Source organism: Akebia trifoliata, chromosome 4, assembly GCF_017979445.1.
Source record: "Akebia trifoliata isolate Shusen 1 chromosome 4, ASM1797944v1, whole genome shotgun sequence".
NCBI classification, from domain to species: domain Eukaryota; kingdom Viridiplantae; phylum Streptophyta; class Magnoliopsida; order Ranunculales; family Lardizabalaceae; genus Akebia; species Akebia trifoliata.
The window spans coordinates 14,253,351-14,272,938 of NC_141378.1; the positions used below are offsets into that span (position 1 = coordinate 14,253,351).

The following is a 19,588-nucleotide window of genomic DNA, read 5'->3' on the forward strand; positions in this document are numbered from 1 at the left end:
GTGGTATTTTAAGGATGGTAGAACATTTTGGATCTCCATATTTTTTTTTGGTTATGGCTTATGGGAAGGTTGTGAATATAGGACAAGCAAAGGACATAGGGTGGCTTTTCCTTCCTTTTATTATTATGAGTGGTGTTAACTTGTGGCAAAAGGCACCAGTCAAGATGCTATTAAGTATACCTCAAAAAAATAATATCTTCCAATCAAAAATACCCTCAAAAATTTATTTTACAACCAAAATTTTATCAATGATGATGCGTGCACGCGGTTGACGTTGTAAAGGTACAAAACGGCAATAAATTAAACCCTAAAATAATCTTTGATAGTGACATGCAACCTTTAAGTACTGGAGCACAATGGGTGACTAGACATAAATTTCCCTACAGATTTTGGTGAATATTTCAGATACTCTTGACATTTCCCTTGGTGTCGTTCTTCTAAATGAAACTGATTGAAATATAAAAAATACCCTTATTTTAAAAGTATCCTTGATTTTTATCCTACATAAAATCCAATATCTTCGAATTTCATTATGATTTTATTTCTTTCAAGTTATTCAACTGTCTTCAGTGCTACTTCTTTTACTTGGTGTAAAAAACTATGAATTCATTTTTTTTAAAATAAAAAATATATCCACGCCTCCCCCTCCTTATTATCTTGTTTTAAGTTTAGAAGGTTAAAATAGATACAATCTTGATATTCTTTAAGAGGGTAAAAAGTATCATCCCAAAGATGAAGGTGATGACCTTTTAGGAGAAAATTCAAGGAATTTTCGATTAGAGATTGAAAATAAAAGCATTTAGGTCATTGTAGTTTAATTTCAACATAGTTAAGACTTTAGATGGGTATGTCTAAACCAACTCTTTAATGTGGAACACTCTTACTAATTAGAGTTAGATGGTGCGTCGACATTTTCATTTAAGCATTGTTCACAGAGACCACATATTCATATATTTGAAATGTCTCAGTCAAAATGAGAAAAATGAACACGGAGTTTTAAATTTTGTCCAAAAAATTGACTTGCTTATCCATCTCGTCCATGCTTGATATAGAGACTACTCAAGTGATATGTCTAGGTCAAGTTTTGAAACCATGCATCCAATAGCTAAAAAAGGGTTTTGTTAACATGTGCCCTAAGGGCACACATTAAGATGCATTAAATACACCTCAAAACTGTATTTTCTTTAAAAAAATGCCATCAAATTTTTTCTTACAAAAAATACTCTCAAATGCTTATTTCCAAGGTGTTGTATGTGCATCTTAACATGTGCCCTTCCCATCAGTGCACACACCTTAACAAAATGAGTTGTGCTGGGGTGACACAGGATTTATTGTGATTCTCACAATTTTGACGTGGACATGCATACATAACCATAGGTGATTTTTAGTCGTATCGCGAGGAAACACATCTATGGTTATGTGTACATCCCACGTCATACTTGTGAGAATCACAATAAATACCTAGTGTCATTCCAACATTTTCCTTACAAAATCTTAAAAAAAAGAGATGTGATAAATTGACGTGGAAAAATAGTATGTGGCTGCCGTGGCAAGGGTACAAAACCATAGATCTTTTTCTTGGGGATACATAAGGTAAAAAGATTTATGATTCCCTGCCATTGCTGGATTCTCTGATTCTCTGCCTCCCTATAATTAACAATTAAAAAAAAAAAAGAAGTTTTATATTAAAGATAATAAGACGAAAATAAAAAGAAAGGAAATAATGTGATCCATTGACTAGGGCATTTCTTCTCTCCTAAAGAGGAACAATAACTTTCTCCATTAGTCACAGAAACGGGCCGGTGTTTGAATCTTACGTAGTGGCCTTTTCTTGGTTTTATCATCAACTAAAGAGGTAGAGATAGTTTCATCACGGGTCCCACTATCCATCTACACATCATGGCCGTTGATCACGCCATCAATTATGCCCTCTCAAACCAAAAACCATCTAATTTTACTGTATGTAACATGCTTTAATTTTATGGTCTAGAACCTGTTGCAATACCCCGACCTTCAGAAAATACACCCAACTATGGGTCATTCAGTGACATCTTACCGAATCTATTTATAATAAATTGGTAATAAGTTGCCGATATACTGTAAAGAGGTTATCGTATTGACCCATGTGGTACTTTTGAAATGAGTTGTGATAATTTGCCACTCTTTTTTCATATGCTCCCTTCACAATCACAAAAACATAAATATCTGTATATGTGTATCCCGAAGCAATGGATTTATGGTTCGGAAAGGAGCGTTAGAGTATCACGACTCTTTTGATAATTTAAGTGGGGTACGCTCCGTGAATGGCAGGGCAACAATGTCTGAGTCTTGTGATAATTGTTATTTTATTTATTTATTTTTTAAAAAAGCCTTGTTATATCACGTAATGATTGTTACATAATTTCAAGATAATTTTTTGGTGGGTAGTTAGTTTGTAATATATCATTTTTGAATTTCGTGTTAAAGACTACTGTTGCTTCAATGGAACTTAGGCAATTTATGAAGGACTGAGATGTGATCAGTACAGATGCATTACTCAAGTGGTGGTTTCTAATGATCTATGCATGCGGCCAGGGGCAGAGCTACTAAAGAGGTCCCCCCACCCCGCACACACACACACCAAAGAGATACCCTTTATTTTCAACTAATTATATGTCTTATTTATCCCCACTCCCTCATCTCCCTCTTCAATTGTTTGAAAATGAAATTGCCTCTTGACTGGACCTTCTCTCATAAATTAATTAGAAATGGCCCAAACATCCTTTTCTTCAACTTCTAAGAAAAAATCTCTGAATTTCTCCCCCAAACTATTTATCTTTAAACTCTTCAAGTGTACCATTGACTATAGTTTTCCCCTACTACATGGCTCCATCCCTGTATGCAGTTCAGTACATTAACGAGAAGTTTAAAGCCTCTCAGAATCATGTTTCTTATTGAGACACATTGCAGATGTAAGAAAGATGTTCATAAGCTCTAAATTAAAGTTTTCATAGAGAGAAACTAATCAAACAATCGATTTTTGGGCTAAGCTTGGTGCGACTTCTGAATGGTTGGGTATTGTTTTAGATCAAGTTAATATTCCTCGTGAACTTAGAACAATTCTTCTAAAGGATATAACTTGTAAGTTCCTGACACAAAAAGTAGAAAATAAGAGAGAACAGTATATTGAAGCATCCCTCAGAAATAAATAATCACAGAAGTAAAAAATACAGCTTGTACTAGTTATGTAGTTATAATTACGAAAAAAGAAAAAAAGGACAAAAAGGACTTTCTAAAGGAACTGAAATATTCTCCACTTCCTACATGTTCTCCACTAATATCTAACCAAGAACAAATAATAAATTAGTTCCTAAGATTTCTCACATTTCATGACAAACTAGCGTAGAGAAAACGTGTTGTGACCAAGTCAAACACCAACCAACAGCAGGTATGCACATGCAAGGTACCCACGAGATGCACTAATTGTTGATAGTTCCCACGTTTGTAGACTTATATTTTAACAAAGAGTCCGGATCTTATGCACCCAGGTGGAGAATTGAAACCCTCCTCTCACACTTCAATACATGTCATGTAAGCCACAATCCAAAGAATTTCGTGACATGTATTGAGGTGTGAGGAGGATTTCTGTCCTCCACCCTGGGTGCATACCAAATGGACTCTTTAATAAAAAAAAAGATGGGACTCTCAATAGTCCTTGTTTTCTGAAAAAATAAAATCTTTTATGTTTTTTTTTAGAATTTTATCTTCTTTAAAGAAAATCCCTCTCTCTTTCTCTCTCTCTCTCTCTTCTTTGGTTTGAGTAAGAAGACATGGGTGTATGGATTAAAAAAAACGAACAAATTATCCCACCCATGACATCTACTGATTATTTAGATGTTTAAATATTTTTTATGTATATTTAATTTATATTTTTTCTTTGACTAGCAAGTTTTTGACTTGGCTCACATAATGAAACATTCTAAGTAACTGCTCTAACCTCGAGGGATTGGCTCAATGGCAATTTCAAATCGATAAGTGGTTAATGCCCGTAGGTCATGAGTTTGATAACAAATATGAGCATTTATTCCCAAGGGGCCACCTGCGAGGGTGCACCCTCACTTACCTGGTGCGTGTGATGTGTGGGCGGTTCACATGCCTCAAGACTAGTCCTTAAACAAGACTATAATCTATGAAGTGGGCAAATCTCAGATATATATATATATATATATATATATATATATGGGAAATGTTCAGCACCCTAAGTTTTACCACACACTTTAACAAACGTTTTTTGTCCTACATGGGTTAGAAGTTTTGGAATGAGCTGATTTTTGGTGAGGATGATCTCTATGATTAGAAGATCATCCTCCCCAAAAATCAGCCCATTCCGAAATGTTTAGCCCCATGTTTACACGTTGAAAAATCGTGGACCGTCCATTTTTTGTAAATCAATTTTGATGGGTTAGAAGTTTTGGAATGAGCTGATTTTTGGTGAAGATGATCTCCTCACCATAGAGATCATCCTCACCAAAAATCAGCTCATTCCGAAACTTCTAACCCTTGTAAGACAAAACGCGTTTGTTAAAGTGTGTGGTAAAACTTAGGGTGCCGAACGGGACCCTATATATATATATATATATATATATATATGGGTCGGGTTCCTGCAACACACATTGCGACACACATATAGACAACGTGTTTGTCTTATATGGGCAAAAATGTTTGGAATGGGCTGATTTTCTGTGAGGATGATCTCTGTGATGAGGGAATCATCCTGGCAAAAAATCATCCCATTCCAAAACTTGTAACCCATCAAAATTGATTTACAAAGATTGGACGGTCTATAATTTTTCAACAAAAATTGGACGGTCTATAATTTTTCAACAAAAATTGGACGGTCTATAATTTTTCAACAAAAATTGGACGGTCTAGAAGTTCCATAATGAGCTGATTTTTGGTCAGGATGATCTCCTCACCACAGAGATCATCCTCACAAAAAATCAGCACATTCTAAACACTTTTGCCCATATAAGACAAAACACGTTGTCTATATGTGTGTTGAAATGGTTGTCGTTTGCACCTGACCCTATATATATAGGGTCCCGTTCAGCACCCTAAGTTTTACCACACACTTTAACAAACGCGTTTTGTCCTACATGGGTTAGAAGTTTCGGAATGGGCTGATTTTTGGTGAGGATGATCTCTATGGTGAGGAGATCATCCTCACCAAAAATCAGCTCATTCCAAAACTTCTAACCCCATCAAAAATGATTTACAAAAAATGGACGGTCCACAATTTTTCAACTTGTAAACATGGGGCTAAACATTTCGGAATAGGCTGATTTTTGGGGAGGATGATCTTCTAATCATAGAGATCATCCTCACCAAAAATCAGTCCATTCCAAAACTTCTAACCCATGTAGGACAAAAAACATTTGTTAAAGTGTGTGGTAAAACTTAGGGTGCTGAACATTTCCCATATATATATATATATATATATATATATATATATATATGCAACTGTTCTTAACAAAGTAAAATAGATGTTAAATTGAATGTTTAACTATCAGAACTGGTGTTTTAACACAAGGATTCAGAAACGATTTTATGACATAACGAATAAAGACAAGAGTCATAACTCTTAATGTGCTATACCACAAATAATAACACTTCAAGACAAGACCATGACCAAATGAATTTATAAGAGTCATACATTGGATCAATTATGAGAGATTCGGACCACAGCAGGATCAATTATGAGAGTCATAAGAGTCACAATGAAACTTTTTAAAATAGGGAAAATACTGGAATGACACAAACATAGACACAAAGGTGACAAAAATGATGTGGTGGCGCGCACATAACCGTAGATGCTTTTTACATGTATCTCGCGAAAAAACATTTACAGTAATGTGCATGACAACTCAAGTTTTTGTCACCCTTGTGTCTCTCTTTGTGTCACCCAGCACGACTCTTAAAATAGAGAACCATGTAATTTTGGGAGAGAGAGGAAATCATGTATTTTTTTATCATTTAGCATTGATGTGACATTTTAAAGGGTGATTAGCGTCATTTAATTTGAAGAGTTTTAAAGTGAAAATCACTATTAAATGTTACTCCATGGAGAGCAAAACCTTGGATGTTTTGCATTTCGGAGATCTTTTTTGAGTTTCAATTGGAAAATCCAACGTACTTGGAGAGAATGCAATGCACTACCTGATGCTTTAGCAAACTATGGAGTCTGTTGTAATTAATTCTACTTTTATTTTTCTAATCTTGCTAACCTTCCTCCATTGGCCAAGCAAGCTTTCTTGGGGGACAAGATGGGACTCCCGAATATTCGGATTGTAAACTGTGAGCTCTGTCTATGCAATTTTCTCTTTTAATTCAATACATTTTACATAGCCAAAAATAAAAATAAAGGGTCAATGGATCATAACAATCTCAAAATTTGATCCAACAATTGTTGATTCTAATAGAATATTTGAATTCCGATTAGGATGTTCAAAATAAGAACTATTTAGTAATCAACACCAGCTGCATTGAAGATATCTATCACCATCACATATATTCATTTGTAACTAAGTGAGAAGAAAAACATTGGGCTAATGTACAATTACTTAAGTAATACATGGATATATATTACACCACAATTCATTAGTAAATCCAGGTAACAAATCAACTTCTACCTCAGATTGACACTTATTTGATTTACACCATATATAGTATTGCACTTTCTAATTACAATCCAAATTACTGCCTTTTCTACTAGGAAAATGCTGGAATGACTTAGGGTATTTATTGTGATTCTCACAAGTCTGACGTGGGATGTGCACATAACCATAGATGTATTTTCTCGTGATACGAGTAAAATAATCAATGGTTATGTATGCATCTCCATATTAGAATTGTGAGAATCAAAGTAAATCCTGTGTCACCCCAGCACGACTGTTTCTAGTAGGATACAAAAGCATATAATAGCATGCATATACAACTAGTGTAGCATGGTAGACGCATACGTACCATTCTCAAACCAAACAAATATATATTGAGGATCTATATATATATCTTCCTCTAATAATTAATAAGCCCTCTCTTTTATCTTAACCATCAGTCCATTCTTCATATGCAGGACCGCCGATGGTATTGGATAGACATCGTGGCCCTCCACCAACTCAACATGGAAGTTGAAGAGCACGGTGGTAGCCACCAACTTCATTTGAGTAAAAGCCATGTCCTTACCTATGCAATTCTTGGCCCAACATTAAAGGTGAAGAAATTAGACATGAGTTCATGCCTTATCTTCTTATTCTCGTCGATCCATCTCTCTGGCTTGAATTCCAAGCAATCTTTTCCCCATGTCCTTTCCATTCTCCCCATTGCATACATTGAGAAAATGATCTTCATTCCTGGCTTCACGACGGTGCCATCGGGAAGTACATCTTCTACTTTTACTTCTTTTCGATTGAATGGTAGTGGTGGGAATAGCCTCAAAGTTTCATACAAGGCCGCTTGTAGATACATCAACCCTTTTATGTCTTCTAACTTAAACAAAATGGCCTTTTCGCACTCATACCATCTTCACCTTTTGTCTTCTTCGTGTACACAACAGTGAGTTCTTCTAAGATCTTTGCCTGCACACGTGGGGTCTTCACAATTAACCAGAAGAACCAAGCAAGAGACGTACCCGTTGAATCTCGACCCGCGAAAAGGAAGCTAAACCCCGTGTCTTTAAGGAACTTTTCACCTTTGGGTAGCAAATCATTCGTCAAAATTTCTTCTGAAGTCATGTATGCTGTTATTAGATCAGTTTCTTTCACTCCTTTGAGCAAATTTTCTCTCTTTGAGGATATGAATTCTGACATACATCCATCTATAGTTTTCTTCGCCTTTTCCAATTTCTTCTCCGTCCCAATCATCAACCAATGGCATAATTTCCACCATACTTTAGGAACTATATTCCTGTAAAATATGGCTTCTGTTGCATCGTCGATCGCTTTCGCTAGTTCATTATCAGGAAGACTTATAGAAAGATAATTAGAGTTCCTCCCAAATATAACAGTAAAAATACTGTCGAAAGTGAACCTCAAGAACACATCTTCCAAATCAACAACAGATGAATTTCTAGCGACATGTGCCAACACTGGAATGAGTGAATCCTCCACCACATTTTGGCTCACCTTAGTTATGTAGCTTCGAAACTCCTTTGACGCAAACGTAGTGTTTGCTAGTCTCCTCTGTGCATGCCAATGATCAAAGTCGACGGAGAAGATTGCATTGCCCATTATTTCGAATGTCTCTAAGAACTCTGGCCCTTTGGGGAAATTGTTGAAGTTGGTTTTCACGATATACTCAACGTTGCGGGGATCAGTTGTGAAGACTATCTCTAACCGCCCGAAAATAGGTCCCCTAGCCACTATCGTCGTGCCAACAAAATTCGCTAGCTCGACAGTCCAATCATGGATGCGGTGCGCATTTTGGACGATTGATGGGATGACATCAAATATGGGCCAGCGGACCAAAACCTGATTCTTGTGTTTTAGGTACCATTTGGTATAGATGAAGAAAAGTAGGAGGAATGGAAGACAAAGTTCAATCCATGTCTTCATGTGGTATTTTAAGGATGGTAGAACATTTTGGATCTCCATATTTTTTTTTGGTTATGGCTTATGGGAAGGTTGTGAATATAGGACAAGCAAAGGACATAGGGTGGCTTTTCCTTCCTTTTATTATTATGAGTGGTGTTAACTTGTGGCAAAAGGCACCAGTCAAGATGCTATTAAGTATACCTCAAAAAAATAATATCGTCCTATCAAAAATACCCTCAAAAATTTATTTTACAACCAAAATTTTATCAATGATGATGCGTGCACGCGGTTGACGTTGTAAAGGTACAAAACGGCAATAAATTAAACCCTAAAATAATCTTTGATAGTGACATGCAACCTTTAAGTACTGGAGCACAATGGGTGACTAGACATAAATTTCCCTACAGATTTTGGTGAATATTTCAGATGCTCTTGACATTTCCCTTGGTGTCGTTCTTCTAAACGAAACTGATTGAAATATAAAAAATACCCTTATTTTAAAAGTATCCTTGATTTTTATCCTACATAAAATCCAATATCTTCGAATTCCATTATAATTTTATTTCTTTCAAGTTATTCAACTGTCTTCAGTGCTACTTCTTTTACTTGGTGTAAAAAACTATGAATTCAATTTTTTTTAAATAAAAATTATATCCACGCCTCCCCCTCCTTACTATCTTGTTTTAAGTTTAGAAGGTTAAAATAGATAAAATCTTGATATTCTTTAAGAGGGTAAAAAGTATCATCCCAAAGATGAAGGTGATGATTTTTTAGGAGAAAATTCAAGGAATTTTCGATTAGAGATTGAAAATAAAAGCATTTTGGTCATTGTAGTTTAATTTCAACATAGTTAAGACTTTAGATGGGTATGTCTAAACCAACTCTTTAATGTGGAACACTCTTACTAATTAGAGTTAGATGGTGCGTCGACATTTTCATTTAAGCATTGTTCACAGAGACCACATATTCATATATTTGAAATGTCTCAGTCAAAATGAGAAAAATGAACACGGAGTTTTAAAATTTGTCCAAAAAATTGACTTGCTTATCCATCTCGTCCATGCTTGATATAGAGACTACTCAAGTGATATGTCTAGGTCAAGTTTTGAAACCATGCATCCAATAGCTAAAAAAGTGTTTTGTTAACATGTGCCCTAAGGGCACACATTAAGATGCATTAAATACACCTCAAAACTGTATTTTCTTTAAAAAAATGCCATCAAATTTTTTTCTTACAAAAAATACTCTCAAATGCTTATTTCCAAGGTGTTGTATGTGCATCTTAACATGTGCCCTTCCCATCAGTGCACACACCTTAACAAAATGAGTTGTGCTGGGGTGACACAGGATTTATTGTGATTCTCACAATTTTGAACGTGGACATGCATACATAACCATAGGTGATTTTTAGTCGTATCGCGAGGAAACACATCTATGGTTATGTGTACATCCCACGTCATACTTGTGAGAATCACAATAAATACCTAGTGTCATTCCAACATTTTCCTAACAAAATCTAAAAAAAAAGAGATGTGATAAATTGACGTGGAAAAATAGTATGTGGCTGCCGTGGCAAGGGTACAAAACCATAGATCTTTTTCTTGGGGATACATAAGGTAAAAAGATCTATGATTCCCTGCCATTGCTGGATTCTCTGATTCTCTGCCTCCCTATAACTAACAATTAAAAAAAAAAAAGAAGTTTATATTAAAGATAATAAGACGAAAACAAAAAGAAAGGAAATAATGTGATCCATTGACTAGGGCATTTCTTCTCTCCTAAAGAGGAACAATAACTTTCTCCATTAGTCACAGAAACGGGCCGGTGTTTGAATCTTACGTAGTGGCCTTTTCTTGGTTTTATCATCAACTAAAGAGGTAGAGATAGTTTCATCACGGGTCCCACTATCCATCTACACATCATGGCCGTTGATCACGCCATCAATTATGCCCTCTCAAACCAAAAACCATCTAATTTTACTGTATGTAACATGCTTTAATTTTATGGTCTAGAACCTGTTGCAATACCCCGACCTTCAGAAAATACACCCAACTATGGGTCATTCAGTGACATCTTACCGAATCTATTTATAATAAATTGGTAATAAGTTGCCGATATACTGTAAAGAGGTTATCGTATTGACCCATGTGGTACTTTTGAAATGAGTTGTGATAATTTGCCACTCTTTTTTCATATGCTCCCTTCACAATCACAAAAACATAAATATCTGTATATGTGTATCCCGAAGCAATGGATTTATGGTTCGGAAAGGAGCGTTAGAGTATCACGACTCTTTTTGATAATTTAAGTGGGGTACGCTCCGTGAATGGCAGGGCAACAATGTCTGAGTCTTGTGATAATTGTTATTTTATTTATTTATTTTTTAAAAAAGCCTTGTTATATCACGTAATGATTGTTACATAATTTCAAGATAATTTTTTGGTGGGTAGTTAGTTTGTAATATATCATTTTTGAATTTCGTGTTAAAGACTACTGTTGCTTCAATGGAACTTAGGCAATTTATGAAGGACTGAGATGTGATCAGTACAGATGCATTACTCAAGTGGTGGTTTCTAATGATCTATGCATGCGGCCAGGGGCAGAGCTACTAAAGAGGTCCCCCACCCCGCACACACACACACCCAAAGAGATACCCTTTATTTTCAACTAATTATATGTCTTATTTATCCCCACTCCCTCATCTCCCTCTTCAATTGTTTGAAAATGAAATTGCCTCTTGACTGGACCTTCTCTCATAAATTAATTAGAAATGGCCCAAACATCCTTTTCTTCAACTTCTAAGAAAAAATCTCTGAATTTCTCCCCCAAACTATTTATCTTTAAACTCTTCAAGTGTACCATTGACTATAGTTTTCCCCTACTACATGGCTCCATCCCTGTATGCAGTTCAGTACATTAACGAGAAGTTTAAAGCCTCTCAGAATCATGTTTCTTATTGAGACACATTGCAGATGTAAGAAAGATGTTCATAACCTCTAAATTAAAGTTTTCATAGAGAGAAACTAATCAAACAATCGATTTTTGGGCTAAGCTTGGTGCGACTTCTGAATGGTTGGGTATTGTTTTAGATCAAGTTAATATTCCTCGTGAACTTAGAACAATTCTTCTAAAGGATATAACTTGTAAGTTCCTGACACAAAAAGTAGAAAATAAGAGAGAACAGTATATTGAAGCATCCCTCAGAAATAAATAATCACAGAAGTAAAAAAATACAGCTTGTACTAGTTATGTAGTTATAATTACGAAAAAAGAAAAAAAGGACAAAAAGGACTTTCTAAAGGAACTGAAATATTCTCCACTTCCTACATGTTCTCCACTAATATCTAACCAAGAACAAATAATAAATTAGTTCCTAAGATTTCTCACATTTCATGACAAACTAGCGTAGAGAAAACGTGTTGTGACCAAGTCAAACACCAACCAACAGCAGGTATGCACATGCAAGGTACCCACGAGATGCACTAATTGTTGATAGTTCCCACGTTTGTAGACTTATATTTTAACAAAGAGGCCGGATCTTATGCACCCAGGTGGAGAATTGAAACCCTCCTCTCACACTTCAATACATGTCATGTAAGCCACAATCCAAAGAATTTCGTGACATGTATTGAGGTGTGAGGAGGATTTCTGTCCTCCACCCTGGGTGCATACCAAATGGACTCTTTAATAAAAAAAAGATGGGACTCTCAATAGTCCTTGTTTTCTGAAAAAATAAAATCTTTTATGTTTTTTTTTAGAATTTTTCTTCTTTAAAGAAAATCCCTCTCTCTTTCTCTCTCTCTCTCTCTTCTTTGGTTTGAGTAAGAAGACATGGTGTATGGATTAAAAAAAACGAACAAATTATCCCACCCATGACATCTACTGATTATTTAGATGTTTAAATTTTTTTATGTATATTTAATTTATATTTTTTCTTTGACTAGCAAGTTTTTGACTTGGCTCACATAATGAAACATTCTAAGTAACTGCTCTAACCTCGAGGGATTGGCTCAATGGCAATTTCAAATCGATAAGTGGTTAATGCCCGTAGGTCATGAGTTTGATAACAAATATGAGCATTTATTCCCAAGGGGCCACCTGCGAGGGTGCACCCTCACTTACCTGGTGCGTGTGATGTGTGGGCGGTTCACATGCCTCAAGACTAGTCCTTAAACAAGACTATAATCTATGAAGTGGGCAAATCTCAGATATATATATATATATATAGGGGGGGCGTTCAAGGCCAACTTTTTTTTAGCAAACTTTTTGCAAAACATTTTTCAAACATAGGTTAGAGGTTTTGGAATGGGCTGATTTTTGGTGAGGATGATCTCTATGGGAGGAGATCATCATCACCAAAAATCAGCCCATTTCAAAACTTCTAACCCCATCAAAAACAGTTTATAAAAAATGGACGGTCCATGATTTTTCAACTTGTAAACATGGGTTAGAAGTTTTGGAATGGGCTGATTTTTGGTGAGGATGATCTCTCACCATAGAGATCATCCTCACCAAAACAGCCCATTCCAAAACCTCTAACCTAGTTTTTGAAAAATGTTTTGCCAAAAAGTTTGCTAAAAAGTTGGCCCTTGAACACCACCCATATATATATGGGTCGGGTTCCTGCAACACACATTGCGACACACATATAGACAACGTGTTTGTCTTATATGGGAAAAAATGTTTGGAATGGGCTGATTTTCTGTGAGGATGATCTCTGTGATGAGGGAATCATCCTGGCAAAAAATCATCCCATTCCAAAACTTGTAACCCCATCAAAATTGATTTACAAAAATTGGACGGTCTATAATTTTTCAACAAAAATTGGACGGTCTAGAAGTTCCATAATGAGCTGATTTTTGGTCAGGATGATCTCCTCACCACAGAGATCATCCTCACAAAAAATCAGCACATTCCAAACACTTTTGCCCATATAAGACAAAACACGTTGTCTATATGTGTGTTGAAATGGTTGTCGTTTGAACCTGACCCTATATATATATGCAACTGTTCTTAACAAAGTAAAATAGATGTTAAATTGAATGTTTAACTATCAGAACTGGTGTTTTAGCACAAGGATTCAGAAACGATTTTATGACATAACGAATAAAGACAACAGTCATAACTCTTAATGTACTATACCACAAATAATAACACTTCAAGACAAGACCATGACCAAATGAATTTATAAGAGTCATACATTGGATCAATTATGAGAGATTCGGACCACAGCAGGATCAATTATGAGAGTCATAAGAGTCACAATGAAACTTTTTAAAATAGGGAAAATACTGGAATGACACAAACATAGACACAAAGGTGACAAAAATGATGTGGTGGCGCGCACATAACCGTAGATGCTTTTTACATGTATCTCGCGAAAAAACATTTACAGTAATGTGCATGACAACTCAAGTTTTTGTCACCCTTGTGTCTCTTTTTGTGTCACCCCAGCACGACTCTTAAAATAGAGAACCATGTAATTTTGGGAGAGAGGAAATCATGTATTTTTTTATCATTTAACATTGATGTGACATTTTAAAGGGTGATTAGCGTCATTTAATTTGAAGAGTTTTAAAGTGAAAATCACTATTAAATGTTACTCCATGGAGAGCAAAACCTTGGATGTTTTGCATTTCGGAGATCTTTTTTGAGTTTCAATTGGAAAATCCAACGTACTTGGAGAGAATGCAATGCACTACCTGATGCTTTAGCAAACTATGGAGTCTGTTGTAATTAATTCTACTTTTATTTTTCTAATCTTGCTAACCTTCCTCCATTGGCCAAGCAAGCTTTCTTGGGGGACAAGATGGGACTCCCGAATATTCGGATTGTAAACTGTGAGCTCTGTCCATGCAATTTTCTCTTTTAATTCAATACATTTTACATAGCCAAAAAATAAAAATAAAGGGTCCATGGATCCAACAATTGTTGATTCTAATAGAATATTTGAATTCCGATAAGGATGTTCAAAATAAGAACTATTTAGTAATCATCACCAGCTGCATTGAAGATATCTATCACCGTCATATATATTCATTTGTAACATATTGAGAAGAAAAACATTGGGCTAATGTACAATTACTTAAGTAATACATGAATATATATTACACCACAATTCATAAGTAAATCCAGGCAACAAACAACTTCTACCTCAGATTGAAACTTATTTGATTTACACCATATATAGTATTGCATTTTCTAATTACACTCTAAATTACTGTCTTTTCTACTAGGAAAATGCTGGAATGACATATGGTACTTATTGTGATTCTCACAAGTTTGACATGGGATATGCACATAACCATAGATGTGTGAGAATCACAGTAAATCCTGTGTCACCCCAGGACGACTGTTTCTACTAGGATACAAAAGCACATAATAGCATGCATATACAATTAGTGTAGCATGGTAGTCACAGACGTACCATTCTCAAACCAAACAATTATATATTGAGGATCTATATATATATATATATATATAGAACAGCGTTCCTAAGACTCATATTGGGACTCACATTGCGACACACGACAAACACCGTTTTGTCTTATATGGGCAAAAATATTTGGAATGGGCTGATTTTTTGTGAGGATGATCTCTATGGTGAGGAGATCATCCTTGCCAAAAATCAGCATTATGAAACTTCTAGACCGTCCAATTTTTGTTGAAAAATTAAGACCGTCCAATTTTGTAAATCAATTTTGATGGTGTTAGAAGTTTTGGAATGGGATGATTTTTTTGCCAGGATGATCCCTCATCACAGAGATCATCCTCACAAAAAATCAGCTCATTCCAAATATTTTTGCCCATATAAGACCAAACGGTGTGTCGCAATGTGAGTCTCAATATGAGTCTTAGGAACGTGACCCTATATATATATAGGGAAATGTTCAGCACCCTAAGTTTTACCACACACTTTAACAAATGTTTTTTGTCCTACATGGGTTAGAAGTTTTGGAATGAGCTGATTTTTTGGTGAGGATGATCTCTATGATTAGAAGATCATCCTCCCAAAAATCAGCCCATTCCGAAATGTTTAGCCCATGTTTACCACGTTGAAAAATCGTAGACCGTCCATTTTTTGTAAATCAATTTTGATGGGGTTAGAAGTTTTGGAATGAGCTGATTTTTGGTGAGGATGATCTCCTCACCATAGAGATCATCCTCACCAAAATCAGCTCATTCCGAAACTTCTAACCCATGTAAGACAAAACGCGTTTGTTAAAGTGTGTGGTAAAACTAAGGGTGGCGAACGGGACCCGTATATATATATATAATATATATATATAGGGTCAGGTTCAAAGGACAACCATTTCAACACACATATAGACAACGTGTTTTGTCCTATATGGGCAAAAATGTTTGGAATGGACTGATTTTTTGTGAGGATGATCTCTGTGATGAGGGGATCATCCTGGCAAAAAATCATCCCATTCCAAAACTTGTAACCCCATCAAAATTGATTTACAAAAATTGGACGGTCTATAATTTTTCAACAAAAATTGGATGGTCTAGAAGTTTCATAATGAGCTGATTTTTGGCAAGGATGATCTCCTCATCACAGAGATCATCCTGAAAAAAAATCAGTCCATTCAAACATTTTTACCCATATAAGACAAAACACGTTGTCTATATGTGTGTTGAAATGGTTGTCCTTTGAACCTGACCCATATATACATATGTCTTCCTCTAATAATTAATAAGCCTTCTCTTTTGTCTTAACCATCAGTCCATTTTTCATATGGAGGACCGCCGATGGTTTTGGATAGACATCGTGGCTCTCCACTAACTCAACATGGAAGTTGAAGAGCACGGTGGTAGCCACCAACTTCATTTGAGCTAAAGCCATGTCCTTACCTATGCAAAATTCTTGGCCCAACATTAAAGGTGAAGAAATTAGACATGAGTTCATGCCTTATCTTCTTATTCTCGTCGATCCATCTCTCTGGCTTAATTCCAAGCAATCTTTTCCCCATGTCCTTTCCATTCTCCCCATTGCATACATTGAGAAAATGATCTTCATTCCTGGCTTCACGACGGTGCCATCGGGAAGTACATCTTCTACTTTTACTTCTTTTCGATTGAATGGTAGTGGTGGGAATAGCCTCAAAGTTTCATACAAGGCCGCTTGTAGATACATCAACCCTTTTATGTCTTCTAACTTAAACAAAAATGGCCTTTTCGCACTCATACCATCTTCACCTTTTGTCTTCTTCGTGTACACAACAGTGAGTTCTTCTAAGATCTTTGCCTGCACACGTGGGGTCTTCACAATCAACCAGAAGAACCAAGCAAGAGACGTACTCGTTGAATCTCGACCAACGAAAAGGAAGCTCAACCCCGTGTCTTTAAGGAACTTTTCATCTTTGGGTAGCAGGTCATTCCTCAAAATTTCTTCTGAAGTCATGTATGCTGCTATTAGATCAATTTCTTTCATTCCTTTGAGCAAATTTTCTCTCTTTGGGGATATGAATTTTGACATGTATCCATCTATAGGTTTTCTTCGCCTTTTCCAATTTCTTCTCCGTCCCAATCATCAACCAATGGCATAATTTCCAGAATGCTTTAGGAACTATATTTTTGTAAAATATGGCTTCTGTTGCATCGTCGATCGCTTTCGCTAGTTCATTATCAGGAAGACTTATAGAAAGATAATTAGAGTTCCTCCCAAATATAACAGTAAAAATACTGTCAAAAGAGAACCTCAAGAACACATCTTCCAAATCAACAGATGAATTTCTAGCGACATGAGCCAACACTGGAACAAGTGAATTCTCCACCACATTTTGGCTCGCCTTAGCTATGTAGCTACGAAACTCCTTCGATGCAAATGTAGTGTTTGCTAGTCTCCTCTGTGCATGCCAACGATCAAAGTCGACATTGAAGATTGCATTGCCCATTATTTCGAATGTCTCTACGAAGTCTGGCCTTTTGGAGAAATTGTTGAAGTTGGTTTTCACGATATACTCAACGTTGCATGGCTCAGTTGTGAAGACTATCTTTAACCGCCCGAAAATAGGTCCTCTAGCCACTATCGTCGTGCCTACAAAATTCGCTAGCTCGACAGTCCAATCATGGATGCAGTGCGCGTTTTGGACGATTGATGGGATGACATCAAATATGGGCCAGCAGACCAAGACCTGATTCTTGTGTTTTAGGTACCATTTGGTAGAGATGAAGAAAAGTAGGAGGAATGGAAGACAAAGTTCAGTCCATGTCTTCATGTGGTATTTTATGGATGGTAGAACATTTTGGATCTCCATATTTTTTTTTGGTTATGGCTTATGCGAAGGTTATGAATATAGGACAAGCAAAGGAGACAAAGGTTGGCTTTTCCTTCCTTCTATTATGGGGTGGTGTTAACTTGTGGTAAAAGGCATCCGTCAAGATGCCATTAAGTATACCCCCCCCCACCCAAAAAAAAAAAAAAAGTACCGGAGCAAAATGGGTGATTAGACATAAATTCCCTACAGATTTTGGTGAATATTTCAGATACTTTTGACATTTCCCTTGGTGTCGTTCTTCTGAATGAAACTGATTGAAATGTAAAAAATACCTTTGTCTTGAAAGTATCTTTGATTTTTATCCTACATAAAATCCAATATCTTCGAATTCTATTATAATTTTATTTCTTTCAAGTTATTCAACCGTCTTCAATGCTACTTCTTTTACTTGGTGCAAAAAACTAGGAATTCATTTTTTTAAAAATAAAAAATATATCAGCTCCTCTCCTTCCTAACTATCTTGTTTTAAGGTGCTATTTGTTAAACTGAAAAAAATAAGTGTTGAATAGCATTAAGTGCTGAAACTTATAAGTGCTGAAAAAGTCATTTTTTGAGATGCTGAATCATGTTTGTTACACATTGCTCAAACTGATAAATTGTCTTTGTTACCCTTATAATCATATTATATATTGTTTGCATGTTTCAAATGCTTATTTAGTACCAAACACAATAAAATATATTATTTCTTATAAAATTAAAATACAATTTATTTTGAAATAATAAATAATACTCAAACTTCAATTTATAAATAATAATTTCTATTTATAAAAGCCCACAAATTTCAAATTAAAAATAATAATGTCATACAAGTCACCAAAATTTGAAATCAACTTTAAAAGAACTTAATTTTAGATGAATAATTTTTGATGGAAATGAAGGATGTGTAGCACCCTATGAATTAATAAGGGCAACCCACACTATAGCCATTTTTTGTTTTGTTTTATATGGGTTAAAGCTTTTGGAATGAGCAAATTTTTAGTGAAGATGGTCTATATGGTCTAGAGATCATCCTCACCAAAAATCAGTCTATTTTGAAACTTCTAACTTGTCAAAAATAGTTTTAAAAAATAAAAAAGGGACAATTTACGGTTCTTGAACTTGTTTTGATAGGGTTAGAAGTTTCAAGATGTACTGCTTTTTTGTGAGGGTGATCTCCTCATTGTAGAGATCATCCTCACCAAAAATCAACTCATTCCAAAACTTTTAACCAATATAAGACAAAATAATTTAGCTATGGTGTGGGTTTATTAATTTGTAGGGTGTTTATATACTTATCCATGGGATATAAGAGGTAATATCCTTTTAAGAATAAGGGCATACTTGTCCATGCTCAAAAAAAACAAAGGGCATACTTGTCCGTGTTGAAAAAAGCGAAGTGCTTACCGCTTCAGCACTTTTTTTCAGCATCAAAATAGTGCTAAATTTCTTTCACTTATTTTCAACAATAAGCGCTGAAAATATAGAGTAAACAAACGTGCTATTTTGACAAAAGTGCTGAATTTAATTTTTTTCATCAATAGACGCTGAAAAATAGCGCAAACAAACACCGCCTAAGTTTTGAAGGTTAAAATAGATAGAATCTTGATATTCTTTAAGAGGGTAAAAAGTATTATCCCAAAGATGAAGGTGATGATCTTTTAGGAGAAAATTCAAGGAATTTTCGATTAGAGATTGAAAATAAAAGCATTTAGGTCATTGTAGGTTAATTTCAACATAGTTAAGACTTTAGACGAGCAT

The 19,588-nt window shown here is 35.5% G+C and overlaps 2 protein-coding genes across 2 annotated transcripts; both read right to left on the minus strand.

Moving 5' to 3' along the window:
* Positions 1 to 7,520: 7,520 nt before the first annotated feature.
* LOC147404002 (alkane hydroxylase MAH1-like) lies at positions 7,521 to 8,588 on the minus strand. Its single transcript, XM_086437618.1, has one exon. The coding sequence runs from the start codon at positions 8,586 to 8,588 to the stop codon at positions 7,521 to 7,523; it is 1,068 nt and encodes a 355-aa protein (XP_086293744.1).
* Positions 8,589 to 16,990: 8,402 nt separating this feature from the next.
* Positions 16,991 to 17,791, minus strand: LOC147404003 (alkane hydroxylase MAH1-like). Its single transcript, XM_086437620.1, has one exon. It carries the CDS (start codon positions 17,789 to 17,791, stop codon positions 16,991 to 16,993), a length of 801 nt encoding a protein of 266 aa, XP_086293746.1.
* Between the last annotated feature and the right edge of the window lie 1,797 nt (positions 17,792 to 19,588).